The 19,824-nt window shown below is 44.2% G+C and overlaps 1 protein-coding gene across 1 annotated transcript in view; it reads right to left on the bottom strand.

Moving 5' to 3' along the window:
- The window catches only part of dnah7 (dynein, axonemal, heavy chain 7), a 614,695-nt gene that overhangs the window by 144,695 nt on the left and 450,176 nt on the right, over positions 1–19,824 (bottom strand). Inside the window, exon 50 of the mRNA XM_078551851.1 lies at positions 5,538–5,873. Within this exon, the coding sequence (XP_078407977.1) occupies positions 5,538–5,873 (336 nt within the window). The remainder of the gene's footprint in view (positions 1–5,537; positions 5,874–19,824) is intronic.

Here is a 19,824-nt window from a genome sequence, read left to right as displayed (position 1 = left end):
AACCTTGTCCTCTGTCACCGCAGAGGGAGCAGATGGCCCACAGGAGGACAGCCAAAGTAAGTCGGGGCCCTCAAGGCTTCGGCTCTCCCGAGGATGCATGCCGAAGTCATCAGAGGCAATAGGGCCAACCATTGCACAGGCTGTCTCCAGCCCTGCTGTGGATGTCAGGGCAGCACCCAGAAGAAGCGGTAGGCCTAGAAAAGTTAAGAAATTCTTATCATAAGTGGTTGCACAGATGAACACGTTTTGGCACTTTATAATCTGAAAATATATTCACTTACACTGAATAATATGGAATGTTGTTTCTCAGCATCATTTACAGGCTTCGTGAATGCTCCCCCTGCATCCCCCCCGCCCACCAGCTCAGCTGCATGCAGTCAGGCTACAAGTGATTCTGGAGGGAGGGGTGTGTATGTGGCAGGGCCTTTCGGAACCTTGTGCAAGCACTCTCCCACGCACGCAGAGCCTTCAACCATCACATACATCTCACTGCCCCAAGCAATTTTAATGCTGCCTGCTGGGGTTCTCTTTCAGTTGTCCAACTGAGCTGACCTGCATCTCCTTCCACCCACTGATTCCACTCCCATGCATCACTGTACCCATCCAACACGAGGCTCTGTTCACTTTCAATGTCGAAAAGATGGTAGTGGTCAAATTGCTCATGAGCTCCCTCACCATTTTCCCTCCCCCAGTCACCCATGTCCTTTCCCCACATAACCATAGAGACCCCAGCATAACCTTCGATCTTCCCATCGTAACCTTCCAGCCTGAACCCTTATCATTCCAGGGTGTCCAAGTGCACATTCCCTACCTTCCTGAAAATCCCACTCCATCCACACTGATCTCCCCAACCTCCTCCTTCCCACCCTCTGTGTCCATGTTTACCTCCGTGTCCCCATCAACAACCCTTGCTGCCCTTTCTACTGATACCATTGTACCCTCACCCTCCCACCCTAACGGCTCCCTCTGTCCCCTGTTACTATAACCAGCTCCTCCTACCATGCCCACCCTGAGTTCACCCCCCAGGAAGCTTAATTGACTCCACAGACCCCTCCCTTGCACATTTCCCTGGACATTCCACTCCCCCAACACTTTCCTTCCCCTTTACATCTTCCTTGACCCTTCCTCCTTCCTTCCCCAGACACCTTCCCCCTCACCAGACTCCCTGTTTCCTCCAGACACCTCCCCCTCCCTCTTCCCCCCATACTCCGTCCTCCCCCAGACTCCTTCCTTCCCACTCCCAACCTCAACCCCTAACACCTTCACCCCCCAAACCTCAATCCCCCCATACCTTTGCACCCCCCAACACCTTTTCCTCCACCCACCATCTCACCCCCACCCCGGTAGCCCTTCCTCTCCACCTCCTCCCCTTCGCCAGTCATTTGTACCAGCCCATAGCGAAGTCCGTGAAGCTCCAAAGCATTAACAAAGACCATGGAAGATGGTGCAAGCCCATGGCAAAGTCTGTAAAGTTCCGAAGCCTCAGCAAAGTCGAAACTGCTGCGTGGAGACCTCCCACCTTCTGAGAGCTGCTTCGTGGTGGAGCCATGTGCATGAGGATCCACCCACTATGCAATAGACATGTTCCTCCAGGGTCCGATAGCTGTAGGTCTGCAGCATCTTCTTCTCCTCAGATGTCCGCAATCTGAGCAAGACCCAAAAGTAAGTCCCAAATTCTGCACGTCACACTTGTCCAGGTGTGTTCTGGGCCGGCCTGTTTTCCGTCTGGGATAACAGTAATTTGGGCATGGGAGGACGATTCCGGTTGGGCCTTAATTTGCATCCCATTAGCGGTGTGCAAATTGGGTTCATGCCGGCCTCCAACAAGATTCACGATCCACCATGGCGGACACCATCGGATGATCCAGCTGTGATTTCACACCTGCGTGAAACCAATTTTTGCCCCTCCCGCTGAATTCTCCCCCACACCCACCATGACACTGGCCACCAACGGGAGTGAAAAATTCCAGCTAATGTCTGTAATGCATAGAAAGGAGAGCCAGCTGAGCCTGCAAGTTCAGCCACATTCCACAGAACGGTAAGTAGAACACTGGGCACTAACATGAACATTCAATGAAGGGTGAACAAAAAAAACACAGCATTGTTTCTTCCACAACAATGCAAATGTCCCTAACTCCCCTATAACCATCAATGCATCCCAATCATGTGGTGCGCCAGTACATTTAGCTCTCTAAGTTGGTCTTAACAAATAACAAAGATGCACGCATAGACAAAGTGAAACCAATGTTCTTTGAATTCAATTTAAATTTGAAAACACAACTGTGCTACTTTTGTGCTCTCAATAAGTCTTATGTTAGTGGCAATGGATTTGGGCAGGAAAGTTTTGACGTGATGCAGAGCCTCCCTGTTTGACCAGGGGGCATTTCCGTAGCCCACATGTGGCTGCAGCATTGTCAGATGACTGTGTGTTTCACCACTGAAAAGGATCCCCCACCATAACCGCACTCATTTCCTATGCTGCCGGCACTTTAAATTTTAATTGTACTCACATGGGAAATGGGAAAAGCATGAGAGTGGAAGTGGTGCAAACTTCCAGTCCCACTGTCAGGAATGGTGCACCATTGACAAAATTCAATAATAGACAGGTTAAGTGAGTGGGCAAAAATTTTGCAGACTGAGTATTATGTGGTAAAATGTGAGGTTGTCCACTTTGGCAGGAAGAATAGAAAAGCAGGATATTATTTACATGGAGATAGACTGCAGACTGCATGAATCACAAAAGGTTAGCATGCAGGTACAGCAAGTAAATAGAAGGCAAATGGAATGTTAGCCCTTACTGCAAGAGGGATGGCATAAAAAAGTCAGAAATCTTGCTACAACTGTACAGGGCATTGGTGAGACCACACCTGGAGTACTGTATACAGTTTTGGTCTCTTTAATTAAGGAGGGATATACTTTCATTGGAAGAAGTTCAGAGAAGGTTCACTAGGCTGATTCCTGGGATGAAGGGGCTGTTTTATGAGGAAAGGTTGAGCAGGTTGGGCCTATACTCATTGAGTTTAGAAGAATGAGAGGTGATCTTATTGAAACACATTAGATTCTCGGGGAGCTAGACAGGAAAAGTGCTGAGAAGGTATTTCCTCTCAGACGAATCTAGAACAAGGGAGCTCAGTTTAAAAATAAAGGGTCTCCCATTTAAGACAGAGATAAAGAAGAATTTATTCTCTTAGAGGGTCATTAGTGTTTGGAATTCCCTTCCCCAGCAAGCAGTGGAGGCATGGTCATTGAATATATGAAAGCCTGAGTAAGACAGATTTTTGATTGACAAGGGAGACTGATAGGAAAGTGGAGTTAAGCGCAAAATCAGATCAGCCATGATCTTATTGAATGGTGCAGCAGGCTCAATGAACCGAATGGCCCATTCCTGCTCCTAATTCTTTTGATTTTATAAGTGTTAGAGGTTCTGGATTTGGAAGGAGCCTTGGCAAGTTGCTCCAATGCATCTTGTAAATGATCAAGTGGACTGCTTTGTCCTGGATGGTGTCAAATTTATTTGTTGTTGGAGCTGCAGTCACCCAGGCAAGTGGATTGTATTCCATTATGCTCCTCAGTTGTGCCTTATAGACTGTGGACAGGCCTTGGGGAGCCACTCACAACAGAATTCAAAGCCTCTGACTTGCTCTTGTAGTCACAATATTTACATGAATGGTCTTATTAAGTTTCTGGGCAATGGTAACCCAAGGATATTGGTGTTGCGATAGTGTGTCAAGGGGAGATGGTTAGATTCTCTCTTAACGGAGATGGTCATTGCCCAGCACTTAAGTGGAGTGAATGTAACTTGCCACTTCTCAGCCCAAGCCTAAACATTGTCCAGGTCTTGATGCATGTGGGCAAAGGCTGCTTCAGTATCTGAGGAGTTGTGAATGGTATTGAATACTCTGTAAACATCAGCTAACATCCCCACTTCTGACCTTATGTTGGAGGAAGTGCACTGCAACCCATTCACCTAAGCATTGCAGTACCTATTCACCTTCCCAAACAGGAATGACCATTTTCTTCCCCGCCTTGCTCATTGTCAGCCACCCTGGCAATCTCCATTGCTCCCTGCTCAATTGCAGTCATGATGTGTAGATTGGGCAGTCTTCCTCTGGTCTGAACCCGTTCTCGAGCATTATGTGCTCTCTTCTCCACCAAAAACAAAAAAGTGATAAGGCACAGCCGGTGTCTGTGGCCAACACTATTGACTCATAAACATTTAAGAAGCTGCATGAGTCTGTGCTAACAGTGGTAAACAGCACTATGGCTCTGAGCTTTGCTGAAGGGGTCAGTGAGTATCCTGTGCACACATTTCTCCCATGTCCAGGAGCAGCATGCATCTTCAGCTTCCTCAGCTGATGAATATGCTGGAGGTTGAAGGTGTAGAACCCTGTCATAAGGGTCTGGCATTGGACTCTCCTTGCCAGTGGGAATAAGGTCATTGAACCTCTTCTGGAACTGGACCCAGTTCCTCCTGACCGCTCTTCATCTGCTCATGTTTTCAGCCATCTCTCTCCATGCCTGCCTTGTTTGGGAGAGTGGCCTTTTCTGCCACCCTCTGGAAAAAGCACCTTCTTCCTCTCCTTCATTGCCTCAAGGGAGACCTCCCGGTCTGTGAGGGGTAGCCTGGCCCGAGGTTCCAACCCTCTGCCTTTCCTGTTTCATGTCTGCTACAGCAATGAGTAAAATGGCTGCCATGGTCTGTTTAAATCAGGCCCATACTCACTCAGTCCTGCCTCCAGACCTAGTTACTAATTAATGCTGGACCCACCCTCCACCCAATTAACAGCCTGACTCCTTAAAAACTGCAGCCTGTGATTGTTTCACCCCTGAGGTGAGGTCTATACCTGGAAACGGTTCCTATATCGGCTTCCCAATCCCAGAAGGAAAATTCAACAAATGATGAAAGACAGGAGAAGCCTTCAGCCAGAAAAGTAGCATCTGAAAAGTGATCTTATAACATATATAATATAGTAAATGCCATTTAAAAGATTAATCTGGAGTCTACTCTAAATTAAAACATGGGAGAATGTCATGAAATTACAAATGCAAACTAATAGGAGGTAACTTAAGAACTGACATCAGGAAGTTCTTCATGCACAAAGTGATCAACACTTGGAATGGATTTTCAAGCAGTGATCCTGGAATCAATTAAGAAACAATTAGATGCAGCAAGCTGGGGAGTGTATAATCAGTCTGGATGGGTAAATTAGGTGGACTGAATGACCTTCCTCATCTATGAGTGTCAAGTGATACTTTGATTCATATGATATTTGAGATAAGCACAAAAAAATGAAAAACTTGAATTATGTTAAATATTAAAATGAATTGGGATAAGTTTAAGCTTTGGCAGGAGCAGAAAACTGGTGATATTAAATCAGCTGCTTGGTGAACAACTCGTCTGATTTTCCATTCCATCAATGTAAAGAAATGTTGGGCGTGGTGGTTGATCAATTCCATCCATTTTCTGCCCTTACAAGAGTTAAAATTTCCCCAATATCTTGTTGAACTGTTCAAAATTAAACCAAGTTTTATCATACCTCTCTGATAGATTGTCAGATTTTTCTGAATTTTCTATAGACATGACAAAAAGGTTGATAAACCAATTCAGGGAATACTGGTACATCGGCTCTATATTGCCAAGATCAGCAATTGAGAAAAATAGGATGGAAGAGTGTATTGCAATAGGTCGGTAGCCCAATCGAGTAGCATCAATCTTTTTTTCTGTCTCCTCAGCTACAGCTTGCTTTTGAGTTATTTCATTGGCAAGAACCTTTGACGAAGATAAAACCTTTATGGCAGTCTCGTCTTCCAAGATATTTCCTTCTGAGGCTGAGAGAATTTCCAGAATCTTATCCTCAATTTCTTTTAGAAGCCTGAAAAATCAAATGGGTTCAAATTAATACAGGTGTATTTATTACACAATCATTTATTTCCTTCAAATAAACAAGAATGTGACTGTAACCGATATTTAGCAACTTAGAAGACCATGGGCTGCACTTTACGTGCCCCCGCCAGGCATGTTTTCAGGGTCGGGGGTGTACACGTAAAATAGGACAGGTGCCTACTCCACCACCTTCCTGCCCACTCCCGGGCTCGCCCCATTAATAATGGGCAGCCACATTGTTAGGTGTTTATTATAGACCCCCAGATAGTCAGCGGGAAATTGAGGAACAAATATGTGCAAATATTTGCAGAGCTGTGTAAAAACAATAACAATAGGGTAATTATATTAGGTGATTTCAACTTTCCCAACATCAATTGAGATAGATGAAGTGTTAAGGGCTTGGATGGAGTGGATTTCTTGAAATGCGTACAGGAGAACTTTCTAAGTCAATATGTAGAGGGTCCAACAAGGGACGGCGCAGTGCTGGACCTAATTCTGGGGAATGAAGCCGGACAGGTGGCTGAGGTGGTGGTGGGGGAGCATTTTAGTGATAGCGATCATAACATGGTACAGTTTAAGTTTGTTATGGACAAAGAAATAGACAAGTTACAATAAAATGCTTTGGATTGGGGGAAAGTGGATTTTAGTAAAATAAGGCAGTATCTGGCCAAGGTAGACTGGGAACAGCTACTTGTGGGGAAATCTACAGAGGAGCAGTGGAGGGGTGTTCAAAAAGGAAATGGGGAGGGTACAGGCTCAACATGTTCCCTCTAGGGTGATAGGAAGGAGTAACAAGCCCAGGGAACCATGGATGACTAGAGACATTCAGATTACGATGAGAAGGGAAAGAGAGGCTTTTAGCAGGTATAAGGGAAGCAAATCAGCGGAGGCATTAGTGGAGTACAGAAAGTGCAGGGTGGAGTTTAAGAAAGCAATTAGGAGAGCAAAGAGGGGATATGAGAAAGCTCTGGCTGGTAAAAATAGGGAAAATCCCAAAATATCCTATAAGTAAATCAATGGGAAGAGGATAACCAGGGAAAGAGTAGGGCCCATTAGGGACAAAGGGGACACTCTATGGGTGAAGCCAGATGACATCACTAGAGTGTTGAATGAATACTTCACAACCATCTTCACCCAAGAGAATGAGGATGAAGGTATCGAACTCTGGGAGAGAGACTGCGAGGTTCTTAAGCAACTTGATATAGGGAGTGACAAGGTATTGGAGGTGTTGGCAGGCTTAAAAGTGGAAAATCTCCAGGTCCGGATGATTTGTGTCCCAGACTGCTGAGGGAGGCAAGGGAGGAGATCGCAGGGGCACTGACCCAAATTTTTAATAGGGTCCCCTATTATTTGTCATTTATATAAATGACATAGGTGACTATTTGGGAGGTAGGATTAGTAAGTTTGCGGATGACACAAAGATTGGCCAGGTGGTTAACAGTGAGGTTGAGTGTCTTGGGCTACAGGGAGATATTGACGGGATGGTCAAATGGGCAGATAAGTGGCAGATGGAATTTAACCCAGAAAAGTGTGAGGGGATATGCTTTGGAAGGAGTAATTTGACAAGGAAGTATTCAATGAACAGCATGACACTAGGAAGTTCTGAGGAACAAAGGGACCTTGGGGTGTGTGTCCATAGATCTCTGAAGGCAGAGGGGCATGTTAGTGGGGTGGTGAAAAAGACATATGGGACACTAGCCTTTATCAATCGAGGCATAGATTACAAAAGTAGGGAGGTCATGTTGGAGTTGTATAGAACCTTGGTGAGGCCACAGCTGGAGTACTGTGTGCAGTTCTGGTCCCACATTAGAGGAAGGATGTGATTGCACTGGAGGGAGTGCAGAGGAGATTCACCAGGATGTTGCCTGGGATGAAACATTTAAGTTATGAAGAGAGGTTGGATAGGCTTGGGTTGTTTTTGTTGGAGCAGAGAAGGCTGAGGGGCGACCTGATCGAGGTGTACAAGATTATGAGGGCCATGGACAGGGTGGATAGGGAGCAGCTGTTCCCCTTAGTTGAAGGGTTAGTCACGAGGGGACATAAGTTCAAGGTGAGGGGCAGGAGGTTTAGGGGGGATGTGAGAAAAAACCTTTTTACCCAGAAGGTGGTGACGGTCTGGAATGCACTGCCTGGGAGGGTGGTGGAGGCGGATTGCCTCACATCCTTTAAGAAGTACCTGGATGAGCACTTGGCACGTCATAACATTCAAGGCTATGGGCCAATGCTGGTAAATGGGATTAGGTAGGTAGGTCATGTGTTTTTCACGTGTCGGTGCAGACTCGATGGGCCAAAGGGCCTTTTCTGCACTGTGGGATTCTGTGATTAATAAAGGAGGTATGTGGGTGCCAAAACCGGCAGCCTGCCCACATTATTTAAATAGATAATCAAGTATCAATTGAGCTTATTAACAAGTTAATTGACCCCAATAATACCGTCGACGCCATAAAATATTTGGCATGGGCAGTCGGGCGGGAGTAGATAGCCCAATCTTTAAAAAAAAAATTTCAAAGGGTGGGAAGGAAGAGGGGGGTTCTATATTTGGGGACTGCCTTTTCCATATTGGGGTGCGTCCCCCCAAGACAGAACCTCCCCTTTCTTCCCACCCACCTGTTGCATTAAACCCACCACTCCAACCACCTCCCCCACCCCCCCAACCTGCCCAAAGCCTCCCTGCCCAAGACTTCGGACTTAGCTGTCCCCGGGATCCATTGGGCCTTCTTCTTCCTCATTGCAGTCCCAGCTGCACCCATTAATGTGCACTTGGCGCTGCTGGGACTGACGGAGCTGCTAGCCAATCGGATTGGCCAGCAGCTCCTTAGAGTGGGACGTCCCTCCCATGTGGGGCAGAAGACCCACGCTGCCCTTATTGAGCCCACCCACAGTGCATTATGGCTGTGGGGCGGGTTGGCGTGGAGCAGGTCAGCTCCACACCGACAATGCTTCGGGAGGGTGGGGATGAGCCCACCGTAATATTTTGCCCCATATTATATCATAAACTAACTTCATCCGAGTACCAATTAAAAGTTTGGTTCAGAATCATGCAGCTAAATTTTCTAAGGACCAAGAGAAATAAAAGTTAGAATAAGTATAAAGTTTATTCATGCCATGATCATTTAGGAATGGTGTCTTATCAAGATTAGGGAACAATGGATCCAAGCATTCAGTATCAATAATCTGCATTATTTTTAATAGCTGTAGAGCTATATAAGGCAGAATGAACTCAATAGCTTGTTTACACCTTCACTGATGACAACATTAACCTCAGGATTGCAGGTGCTATTTCATCTTGTTACAGCCTGTAAATTTTATTCCCACAGAACTTAAAATATTTCAGTCAATATCAGCAACATGTTATTCAGTTTAATTCAGTAGATCATGACTTAATCCATATTAATAGTCGCTTGGTAGTACAGAACAGAGTCTTGCTGAAAAAAGAGACATGCTATCAAAGCTTTTCATCTTGCACTCATCAGGCTAGCTCACAAGAAATTACCAACAGTTACAGGGGAATATCAATTTATATTGCATGAGAAGAGAGTGCTGATTCGTTGGCAAGTGGACTCTGATTGGTAGAGACATTGCCATGGAGAGTGCAGCATGGAACAGTTAACTGCCCAGCTTTGTTCAAATTGGTGAGTATCTGGTAAGTGGTTAAGGTCTATTCTATTCCTAAGGTTTAAAATAGTATGGGAACTGGTAAGGTTAATAAAATATATATAAAAAAGGAAATTAATAATTGAATAGATTAAGTAGTTAATTAAAACACATTAAGGATGGCAGACAGGTAATGTGTCATGGCTGCAGCAGGTGGGAGCTCCTGGTTACCAGCATGATCCAGGGCAAACACTTCTGCAGCAAGTGTTTATGGCTCAAGAAGCTTCAGCTCAGAGTCATTGAGCTGGAGGCTAAGCTGCAAACACTGTGACAAATCAGGGAGGGGGGGAAGTTACCTGGACAATTTTTACCAGGAGGCAGTCACAACCATTAGGATAGAGCCTTCTGATTTGGAAGGTGGTCAGGGACATGAGTGAGGCAAGTAAGGGGACCCAGAGGGCAGGAGTGCAGGGGCCTCAGCTTTTGCAGCTGTCAAACAGGTTTGAGGTTCTTTCAGCTTGTTTGGATGAGATGAGAGCTGTAGGGTGGATGAGCTGACTGACCATGGCACCGTGGTACAGGGAGCCATTCAAGTAGGGTGAGAAAAAAGGAATGTAGTGGTAGTAGGAGCTAGTATAATGAGGGGAATTGACAATGTTCTCTGCAGCAAAAAGCAAGAGTCCAGATGGCTGTGTTGCCTGCCCAGTGTCAGAGTTCTGGACATCAGCTCAGGGCCAGAGAGGAACTTGGAGTACCAGGGGGAGGATCCATTCGTCGTGGTCCATGTAGGTACAATGACATAGGCAGGACAAGGAAAGAGGTTCTGCATTGTCATTATGAGGAGCTAGACATCAAATTAAGATGCAGAGCCTCAAAGGTAATAATCCTTGAATTATTACCTGAGCCACGTGCAAATTGGCATAGGGAAAATAAGATTAGAGAAATGAAAACATGACCCAAAGACTGGTGTGGTAGAAGTGGGTTCAAGTGGGGCACGGGCACCAGTACTGGAGAAAGTTGGGCTGTACCGTTGGGATGGTCTACAACTGAACCATGCTGGGACCAGTGCTCTAGTAAACCACACAACTCGGGAAGTGGACAGGATTTTAAACTAAAATGGGGACAAGAGATCAAATTTAGGAAGATGTGGTAAATCAAAGAATGGGGACAAGGCAAGAGAGAAAGGTACTAAAATGGGAAATGATAAATGGACCATGACAGGAAGGGATAGAATACAGATCTAAGAGTAAATCAGCAGGTAAGACTCGATGTTACTAAAATAATAAAAGGATAAAACTAAAGGCTCTGTACTGAATGCACGTAGCATTAGAAACAAAATAGATAAACTGATAACGCAAATGGAAATAAGCAAGTACGATCTGCTAGCCATTACAGAGACATGGCTGCAGGATGACATAGATTGGGACCTGAGAATTGAAGGGCACATGACATTTAGGAAGGACAGGAAGCTAGGAAAGGGTCGAACATTGGCTCTGTTAATTAATGACGGTATTATCACAATAGAGAGGGAGGGATGAACTAAGTTCAGGAACCAGGATGTAGATGCAGTTTGGGTAGACATGAGAAATGATAAAGGCAAGAAGTCACTTGTGGGAGTAGTGTACAGGCCCCCTAACAGTAATCACATGGTAGGATGGAGTATAAAGGAAGAAATAATGGGAACTTGTCAGAAAGGTACGGCAATAATCATGGGGGTTTTAATCTACATATAAACTGGAAAAATCAGGTGGGCAAAGGTAGCCAAGATGTGGCATTCATAGAATGTTTTTGGGGTAGTTTTTTAGAACAACACATTCTGGAGTCAACCAGGGAATAGGCAGTGGCATACTATCACTGGACTGGTAATCCAGAGGCCAGAGATAATGCTCTGGGGATTTGGATTCAAATCCTACCATGACAGATGGTGGAATTTGAATTCAATGAAATATCTGGAATTAAGCCTAATGATGACCATGAAACCTTTGTCAAATGTTGTAAAAACCCATCTAGTTCACTAATGTCCTTTAGGGAAGGAAATCTGCTGTCCTTACCTGGTCTGGCCTATGTGTGACTCCAGATCTGCAATAATGTGGTTGACTCTTAAATGCCCTCTGAATAAGGGTAATTAGGGATGGGTAATATATGCTGGCCTAGCCAGTGATACCCACATCCCATGAACGAATTAAAAAAAACTAGATCTGGTATTGTGCAATGAGATAAGATGAATTAATGACCTCATAGTGAAGATGCCCTTAGGTAGCAGTGATCATGATATGATTGAATTTGACATTCTGTTTGAGGGAGAGAAGAGTGGTTCCAGGACTAGTATTTTAAACTTAAATAAAGGCAATTATGAGGCTATGAAAGCAGAGCTAGCGACAATGAACTGGCAATTTAGGTTAAGGGATAGGTCAATAGAGGTGCAGTGGCAGGCATTTAAAGGGATATTTCAGAATATACAGAATAGATATATTCCAATGAGAAAGAAAAATTCTGAGGGGAGGAGCCATCATCTGTGGTTATCTAAAAAAGTTAAAGATAGTATCAAACTTAAAAAAAAAGCATGGATGGTGGCAGATCAGAGATTGGACAGAATATTAAAAAAAGCAAAGAATCAAGGCATGGAGGGAAAAATTAGAGTTGGAGAGAAAGCTAGCTAGAAATATAAAAACAGACAGTAAGAGTTTCTCTAGATATTTAAAAAAGAAGAGAGTTAACAAAGTGAGTATTGGTCCTATAAAAAGCGAGCCTGGGGAATTAATAATGGAAACAAGGAAATGGCAGGAGAATTGAACAGGTATTTTGTATCAGTCTTTAATACAGAGGATGCAAGTAATATTCCAGAAATAGCTGTAAATCAGGAAATGGAAGGGAGGGAGGAACTCAAGAAAATTACAATCACCAGGGAAGTGGTACTGAGCAAATTGTTGGAGCTGCAGGCTGGCAAGTCCCTGGATCCTGATGGACTTCATCTCAAGGTCTTAAAAGAAGTAGCTAGTGGGATAGCTGATGCATTAGTTTTAATTTTCCAAAATTTCCTAGATTCGGGAATGTTTCATTAGATTGGAAAATAGTGAATGTAATCCTTTATTCAAAAAGGAAACGAGATAGAAAGCAGGAAACCACAGGGTGGTTAGCTTAATATCTGTCATAGAAAAATGTTAGAAGCTATTATTAAAGACATTATAGCAGGCCACTTAGAAAAATTCAAGGCAGAGTCAACATGGTTTTTGGAGAGGGGAATCATGTTTAACCAATTTATTGGAGTTCTTTGAAGAGATGTCATGCACTGTGGATAAAGGGGAACTGGTAGATGTACTGTATTTAGATTTCCAGAAGGCATTTGATGAGGTGTCACATCAAATGTTATTGCGGAAAATAAAAGCTCATAGCGCAGTAGCTAACGTATTGGCATGGATAGAAGATTGCCTAGCTAACAGGAAACAGAGAGTAGACGTAAATGGGTCATTTTCTGGCTGGCAAGATGTAATGAGTGGTGTGTCACAGGGATTAGTGCTGGGGACTAAATTTTTATAACTTATACAAATGACTTGGATGAAATATCTTGAGATATGGTTGCTAAATTTGTTGATGATACAAAGATATGTAGGAAAGTAAGTTGAGAAGAGGACATAAGTATGCTACAAAGGGATAAAAATAAGTTAAATGAATGGGCAAAGATCTGGCAAATGGAGTATAACGTGGGAAAAAGTTTTGGCAGGAAGAATAAAAATAAAAGCATATTTTCTAAATGGTGAGATATTGCAGAGCTCTGATATGCAGGGGGATCTGGGTGTCCTAGTGCATGAATTGCAAAAGGGAGGTATGCTGGTACAGCAAGTAATTAGGAAAGCTAATGAAATGTTATCATTTATTGCAAGGAGAATAGAATACAAAAGTAAGGAGGTTATGCTTTGGTTGTACAGTGAATTGGTGAGACCACATCTGGAATACTGTGTACAGTATTGGTCTCCTTATTTAAAGAAGGATGCAAATGCATTGGAAGCAGTTTGGAGAAGGTTTACTGGACTAAAACCCAGAATGGGAGGGTTGTCTTATGAGAAAAGGTTGGACAAATTAGGCTTGTATCAGCTGGAGTTTAATAGAGTAAGAGGCGACTTGATTGAAACAATAAGATCTTGAGGGGTCTTGACAAGGTGGATGTGGAAAGGGTGTTTCCTCTTGTGGGAGAATCTAGAACTAGGGCACACAGTTTAAAAATAAAGGGTCACTCATTTAAGACAGAGATGGGGAGAAATTTTTTCTCTCAGAGGGTCTGAGTCTTTGGAACTCTCTTCCTCAAAGGTCAGTGGAAGCGGGGTCATTGAGCAGAACTTTATGTCCCATGGGCGGGCGTGTGCCCGCCCTGATCATGCGTAAAATATTGTGTGATAATGTCAGGCGAGCGCCCCGACATCATTGCACACTCGCGCGATATTTCGGTCAGCGGGTGGCGCAAGAATCGGCAGCGCACCTGCCGACAATTAAGAGGCCTAAAAAGGCAATTAAACAATTAATTAAAAGCTATTTTTCGCCGCCCGTCCAACCTTATGGTTGGCGGGTGGGCAAATCGGCCACGGGGCCTTTGCATCTTTGAGGAAACCTCATCCACTGGCTTCCAAAACTAATTTTTAAAAAAATATTTTGACAGAATTTTTACTATGGGCAGAATTTTTTGCTCAGTGGGCGGGCACAGGCCCAACCCGTTCGAGCGTGAAATAACACGCAATAACATCAGCCGAGCGTGCCGACATCAACGCGCAGTCACCGGCAGCACGCCCACTGACAATTAAAAGGTCTGTTAAGGCCATTAAGTTATCAATTAAACTAAATTAAACTTTTCGCTGCCCGTCCAACCTAATGGTGGACGGGCAGGCGAAAAGGCCAAGCGGCCTTTGCATTTTTTGGAAACCTCATCCACGAGCGGGATGAGGTTTCCAAAAGTAAATAAAAATAAAATAAAAACTTTAAGTTTTCATTAATAACATGTTCCTGCTCATGCAACACAGTCACATGAGGGGACATGTTTTATTACATTTTTATTCTTTTTATTAATTGTTTTATATATCTCTTCATCCCCCTGAGGCAACTCCATACCTCAGAGAGATTATGCAGCGTCCACTCGCTCGCATGCGCGAAGTTTGCGCTCGGCCAGCTCGGACTCCTCTCCTTCCCGCACAGGCAGCACTCAGCACTGCCGCTCACGTTTCATGTCGGGCGGGATTTAATTGGCCCGCCAGCATGAAATCGCGGTACGATGCCTATTGCGGGCAGCGGTCAGCTTCCCACCTGCCCCTGCCCCAGCCAAGGGCAAATTTCTGCCCTATGTCTTTGTTCATATGAGTGAGAACTATGTGGGGACATGTTTTTTACATTTTCAAAATCTTTATTCTTGATTTTAAATTTCTTCAACTCCCCGAGGCAGCTCCATGCCTTCAGGGAGTTATCACTGCATGTGCAGACTTTTGCGATCGCACTCCTCCCACCCCCATTCTACAGCACTGAGCTTCTCAGCGTGCCTTTCAGGCTAGCTAGTCGTTAATTGGCCTGCCAGCGTGAAATCGCGGTCGGTCTCCGATCGCAGGCGATGGACCGTTTTCCGGCCACTCCCTGGCCCACCAGCCGCACCTGCCTGACGACCCAAAAATCCTGCCCATTGAATATTTCTAAGGCAAGGCTAGATAGATTCTTCATAAGCAAGGTGATGAAAGGCTATCGGGGGTAGGTTGGAATGTGGAGTTGAGGTTACAATCAGATCAGCCATGATCTTATTGAACAGCGGAGCAGGTTTGAGGAACTGAGCGGCTTACTGCTGCTCCTAAGTCATATGTATGTTCGTATGTATGTGTGTAAATTCAAACTGGGCAGGTAGACTCTCATTGGTCAAAGCATTGCCCTGGTGAATGAACTAGGGAATGACTGTTCCCTAAGCTTTTGTATAGTTGAAAAACCCAGTCCAGTGCCCAATATACCTCAGATTATCCTGGAAGGGTAAGGTTTCTCAAAAATTTGAACAACAGGTGAAGCTAGCCTTTGCGCATTATTACTATGCAGTAGCAACACGAGTGGTACTTTCCACTAACAGGATGCTGCTGTCAAGCCAAAAATATGTCCTGCCCATCACACAAATGAGCATTGTGCTACATGAATTTCAGTGCTGGTGTGATGCTAGGTATATAGGCCTTACGTCCAATAATTGGGGGATCATATCAAACAGCAAATCCTTTCTGTTTTTCACAACAGGCAAAGTACTGACCTTATCCAACCAGTCCATGCTTGCAAAACTCAAAACACAGTGTCCAATACTAGATGTGATTCTGTGATTGGACAACACCTGCTAAACAATCCTGATTGTGCTAAGAATTACACTGAAAGCCAATTTAAGATTGTTAGTCAGGCTTGCAGTGTGACTCACTTACGCATACTGGAAGCCACGTATATTCACACACAGGGCCCTGTCCTTTGCAGACAGAAGGAACATGTCCATACTTTCATCTTTTTCAACTAAACAAAAGCTTAGGGAACAGTCATTCCCTGGTTCATTCCCCACGGCAATACCTTGACCAGAGTCAACCTGCCCAATTGGAATTTGAACAAGATGGGCAGTTAACTGTTCCATGCTGCATTCTCCCTGACAACACCTCCACCAATCAGAGTCCACTTGCCAACCAATTAGTACTCTCTCCTCATGCAGTATAAATAGTTGTTCCCCAATTATTGTTGGTAATTTCTTGTGAGCTACCCTGATGAGTACAAGACGAAAACCTTTGATAGCATGTCTCTTTTGTCAGCAATAACTCATATTCACAAAATTGTGGGCGGTTAATCTATACTCTAAAATAATCAGCCAAAATAGGCTATTGATCCTTTTCATGTAATTTCAAAATGACCTGGGAAGATATGAATGAAGGGATATGAGGATAGTGTGGGAGGGTTAAGTTGAGGTAGAAACATAGAAATGTAGAAAGAGCAGCCATGATCTTATTAAATGGCGGAACAGGCTTAAAGGGCCAAATGGCCTATTCCAGCTCCTATATCTAATATTCTTACGATCTTACAATGAATTCAACCTCCTTTTATTACTGAAATCATATGTGAATAATAAATGTCTTCATTTGCGTTTGACAGGCTTTATAAGTCACTTGCATCAACATTTTGATAATTTCATATTAATAGAGGATCATATGCGCATAATGAAGCACCCTTAGTATTCCATCCATTTAAACTAATGTTAGAATGCTAGATTCAAAGGTTCCTTTAAATAGAGTTTATATTACAAGGTAGTAACCACATGTGATGTTTTTATGGGTCTTTGTATGAATCTAAATAATAAGGGAAACAAAATACAAGAACTAGACGCTATCCTCCCTGTACTTGAGAAAAGCCCAAGGTTTCTCTTTGCCTACTTCCTCCATGCTTTTATATACAAGAATGTTTCAGATAAATGCAGTCCAATTAATAACTTTTGAAGTGCAATCATTGTTGTTCTGAAGGTCAAACAGCAGCCAATTTACACAAAGTAAGGTCCCACAAACAAAAATGAGAGAAATGACCTGATCATGGGTAAGCAATTGGGATCATTTGCGCCCAATTTTTGGATGCTACAGTGCCCTTGAAGTTTCAAAATACCATCTAGGGCAAGTATGCATACTTTTGGGGTAAATGGCACTGGACATCATATTCACAATCACCTCTCTCGATTCGTCCACTGTTGCTCAATTATCAGATTGCTTATCCTACATCCAGTACACTGTGAGCAGAAATGTGCTTCAGTTAAATATTGGGAAGATTGAAGCCATTGTTTTTTGTTCCTGCTCCAAATTCCTTTCCATAGCAACTACATCCTTCTCCATGACAACAGTTTGAAACTAAACCAGTCTGTTTTCAGTCTTGGTGTCAGCTTCTGACTACATATTTGTGCCACCACTAAAGCCTATTTCCAGTTCCGTAACATTGCCCGACTTCAACCTTGTCTCAGCTCATCTGTTGTTGAAATCCTTTCATGTTTTCGTCACCTCGAGACTTGACTCTTCTAATGCACTCCTGGCTGGTCTCCCACATTCTACCCTCCATAAAATTGAGGTCATTCAAAATTCTGCTGCTCGTGTTTTAACTCACAGGAAGTCCCATTCACCTCTGACCCTTTGCTCGCTGACTTACATTAGCGCCCGATCAAGCAACATCTTGATTTTGAAATTATTATCCTTGTTTTTAAATCAGCCGGTGGCCTCACCCCTCTCTTTCTCTGTAATCTCCTCCAGCCCCACAAAGCTCCAAGATATCTGTGCTCATCTAATTCTGGCCTCTTCTGGCCTCCACCATTCATGGCTGAGCCTTCAGCTGCCTAGGCCCTGAGCTCTGGAATTCCCTGCCAACCCCTCTCTCCCTCTCTGCCTTGCTTTCCTCTTTCAAGGCACTCCTTAAAATCACCTGCTGCTGCTGGCAAGCTCTTCTATACTTCTCATTGAACCAAAGTTTGTAAGTGGTATTCAGCAGGAGGTGACCTTGTCTATATTTGACCTGACATCATGAGGCTTCTAGGGGCCCAGAATTAAAGTTATGGACCCAGCAGAACTCCTTCCTGATTATATACCATTTGCCGTCACCTCTGGTGGGTCTATCCTGCCAGTGGGACAAGACATGCCCAGGCATGGTGGTGGAGAAACCTGCGACATTTCCTGTAAAGCATGATTTAGTAAGTATGATTATGTCACACTGTTGCTTGACTAGTCTGTAGGACAGCTCTCCCAATTTTAGCACAAGTCCCCAAATGTTAGTGAGGAGGGCTTTGTAGGGTTGACTAGGCATTTGTAGTGTCCAGTGCCTAAGCCGATGCTGAGTTAGCCATCAAGTTTCATTCTTATTTTGTTTTTCTGTACAATTTTGACACAACAAAGCGGTTTATTGGGCCATTTCAGTGGGCAGTTTAGAGACAATCTCATTGCTGTGGGTCTGGAGTCACATGAAAGTTAGACTGGGTAAGGAGAACAGATTTCCTTTCCTAAAGGGCATTAATGAATCAGATGGGTTTTTACAACAATACAATAGTTTCATGGGGCTGAATTTAGTTCCTGCGATGAGGCGAACTCCCAACAGTTGGAGAACCAGTAGGAGCCCTGTGTCACTTTTGTGCAGGAGGTCTGGTGCAATTTAGTTGCACTTAGGCACTTAACCTCCCAGTGTCAGGCCTTCCACACAATCAAGGCCTCCGGAGGGTGAAAATCCCAGCCCTAAGAGCCACCAGCCAATCAGCATAAAACCCATCTTTCTACCTCTTTTCAGTTTCGAAGAACTCAATTGGACTCAAACCTGTTTCTCCACAGATGCTGCCAGATATGCTGAGCTTTTCCACCATTTTCTGTTTTTATTCCTTAGGGGGCTAAATTTGGTAACCCTTGAAAATGATCATGGGGATCACAATGTGTGATTAACCCATGCCAATTGATTGCAACGCAAGCAGCAAGGCAACTTTGCCTGTTGGCTTACCAGACACATCAGCAGCAGGTTAATATCATGAGTGGCTAGCACCTCTTAAGCTAGCCAGCACTGCTTGAGGCTAGCCTGCACCTCTTAAAGGGGAAACACATTTTGGCTGGAACAGGAGCTGGCAGTCATGCAGGAAATGACTCTGACCTGGAAAAGAGTGAAGAATGGCACAGCATGGGACAGCACGTGCTCCATTTTGCAATGGAGGCCTTGGTGGGGGAGATGGAAAGTAGAGAAATATCCTGTATCCGCAGGGGGGTCCAGAAGGCATGCTCAGAAGGCAATGGAAGCAAATGCATGTGGAGGTCAATGCAAGGAGTCAGTGCCTGAGGGTCTGGATGCAGGGCCGCAAGAAGTTCAATGTTCCCACATGAATAGTCAAGATCAGTGAATGCATCTTTAAATGATATATCCTACCAAACGCACCACTAACCTTACAAATTGCTCAGTGCACCAGAACCCCATTGTTCACATATTAACAAACACCATCAATCAGGAATCATACATTCATATGCTCCACTGCACCTCATACGTTTAGCACTGTTACAAGCCTCACACAGATACTTCACAGCTGGCATACACTGCCAGTTATTCAACTATGACAAGTCTATCATCCAAACAGATCTCATGACGGTGACATACTTAATCTTGTGGAACAAGGTGGCACATAACTGGAGGCAGCAGGAGCTAACAAGAGAGGAACAAACATACGTGCATGGTCAGCCCTGATGGAGGAGATGGTGCTGGCCATTGTTGGGATGCCTATTGTTGAGGGCATGGACAATGGTGGGGTTGAAACCACCGAAGATGACACTATCTTCATACTTAATCCTCCTTCTCACATCCCACTCATCCCACAC

Source organism: Cetorhinus maximus, chromosome 11 (assembly GCF_964194155.1).
Source record: "Cetorhinus maximus chromosome 11, sCetMax3.hap1.1, whole genome shotgun sequence".
In the NCBI taxonomy this organism is placed as follows: Eukaryota; Metazoa; Chordata; class Chondrichthyes; order Lamniformes; family Cetorhinidae; genus Cetorhinus; species Cetorhinus maximus.
This window is presented reverse-complemented; position numbering and strand designations above follow the sequence as displayed.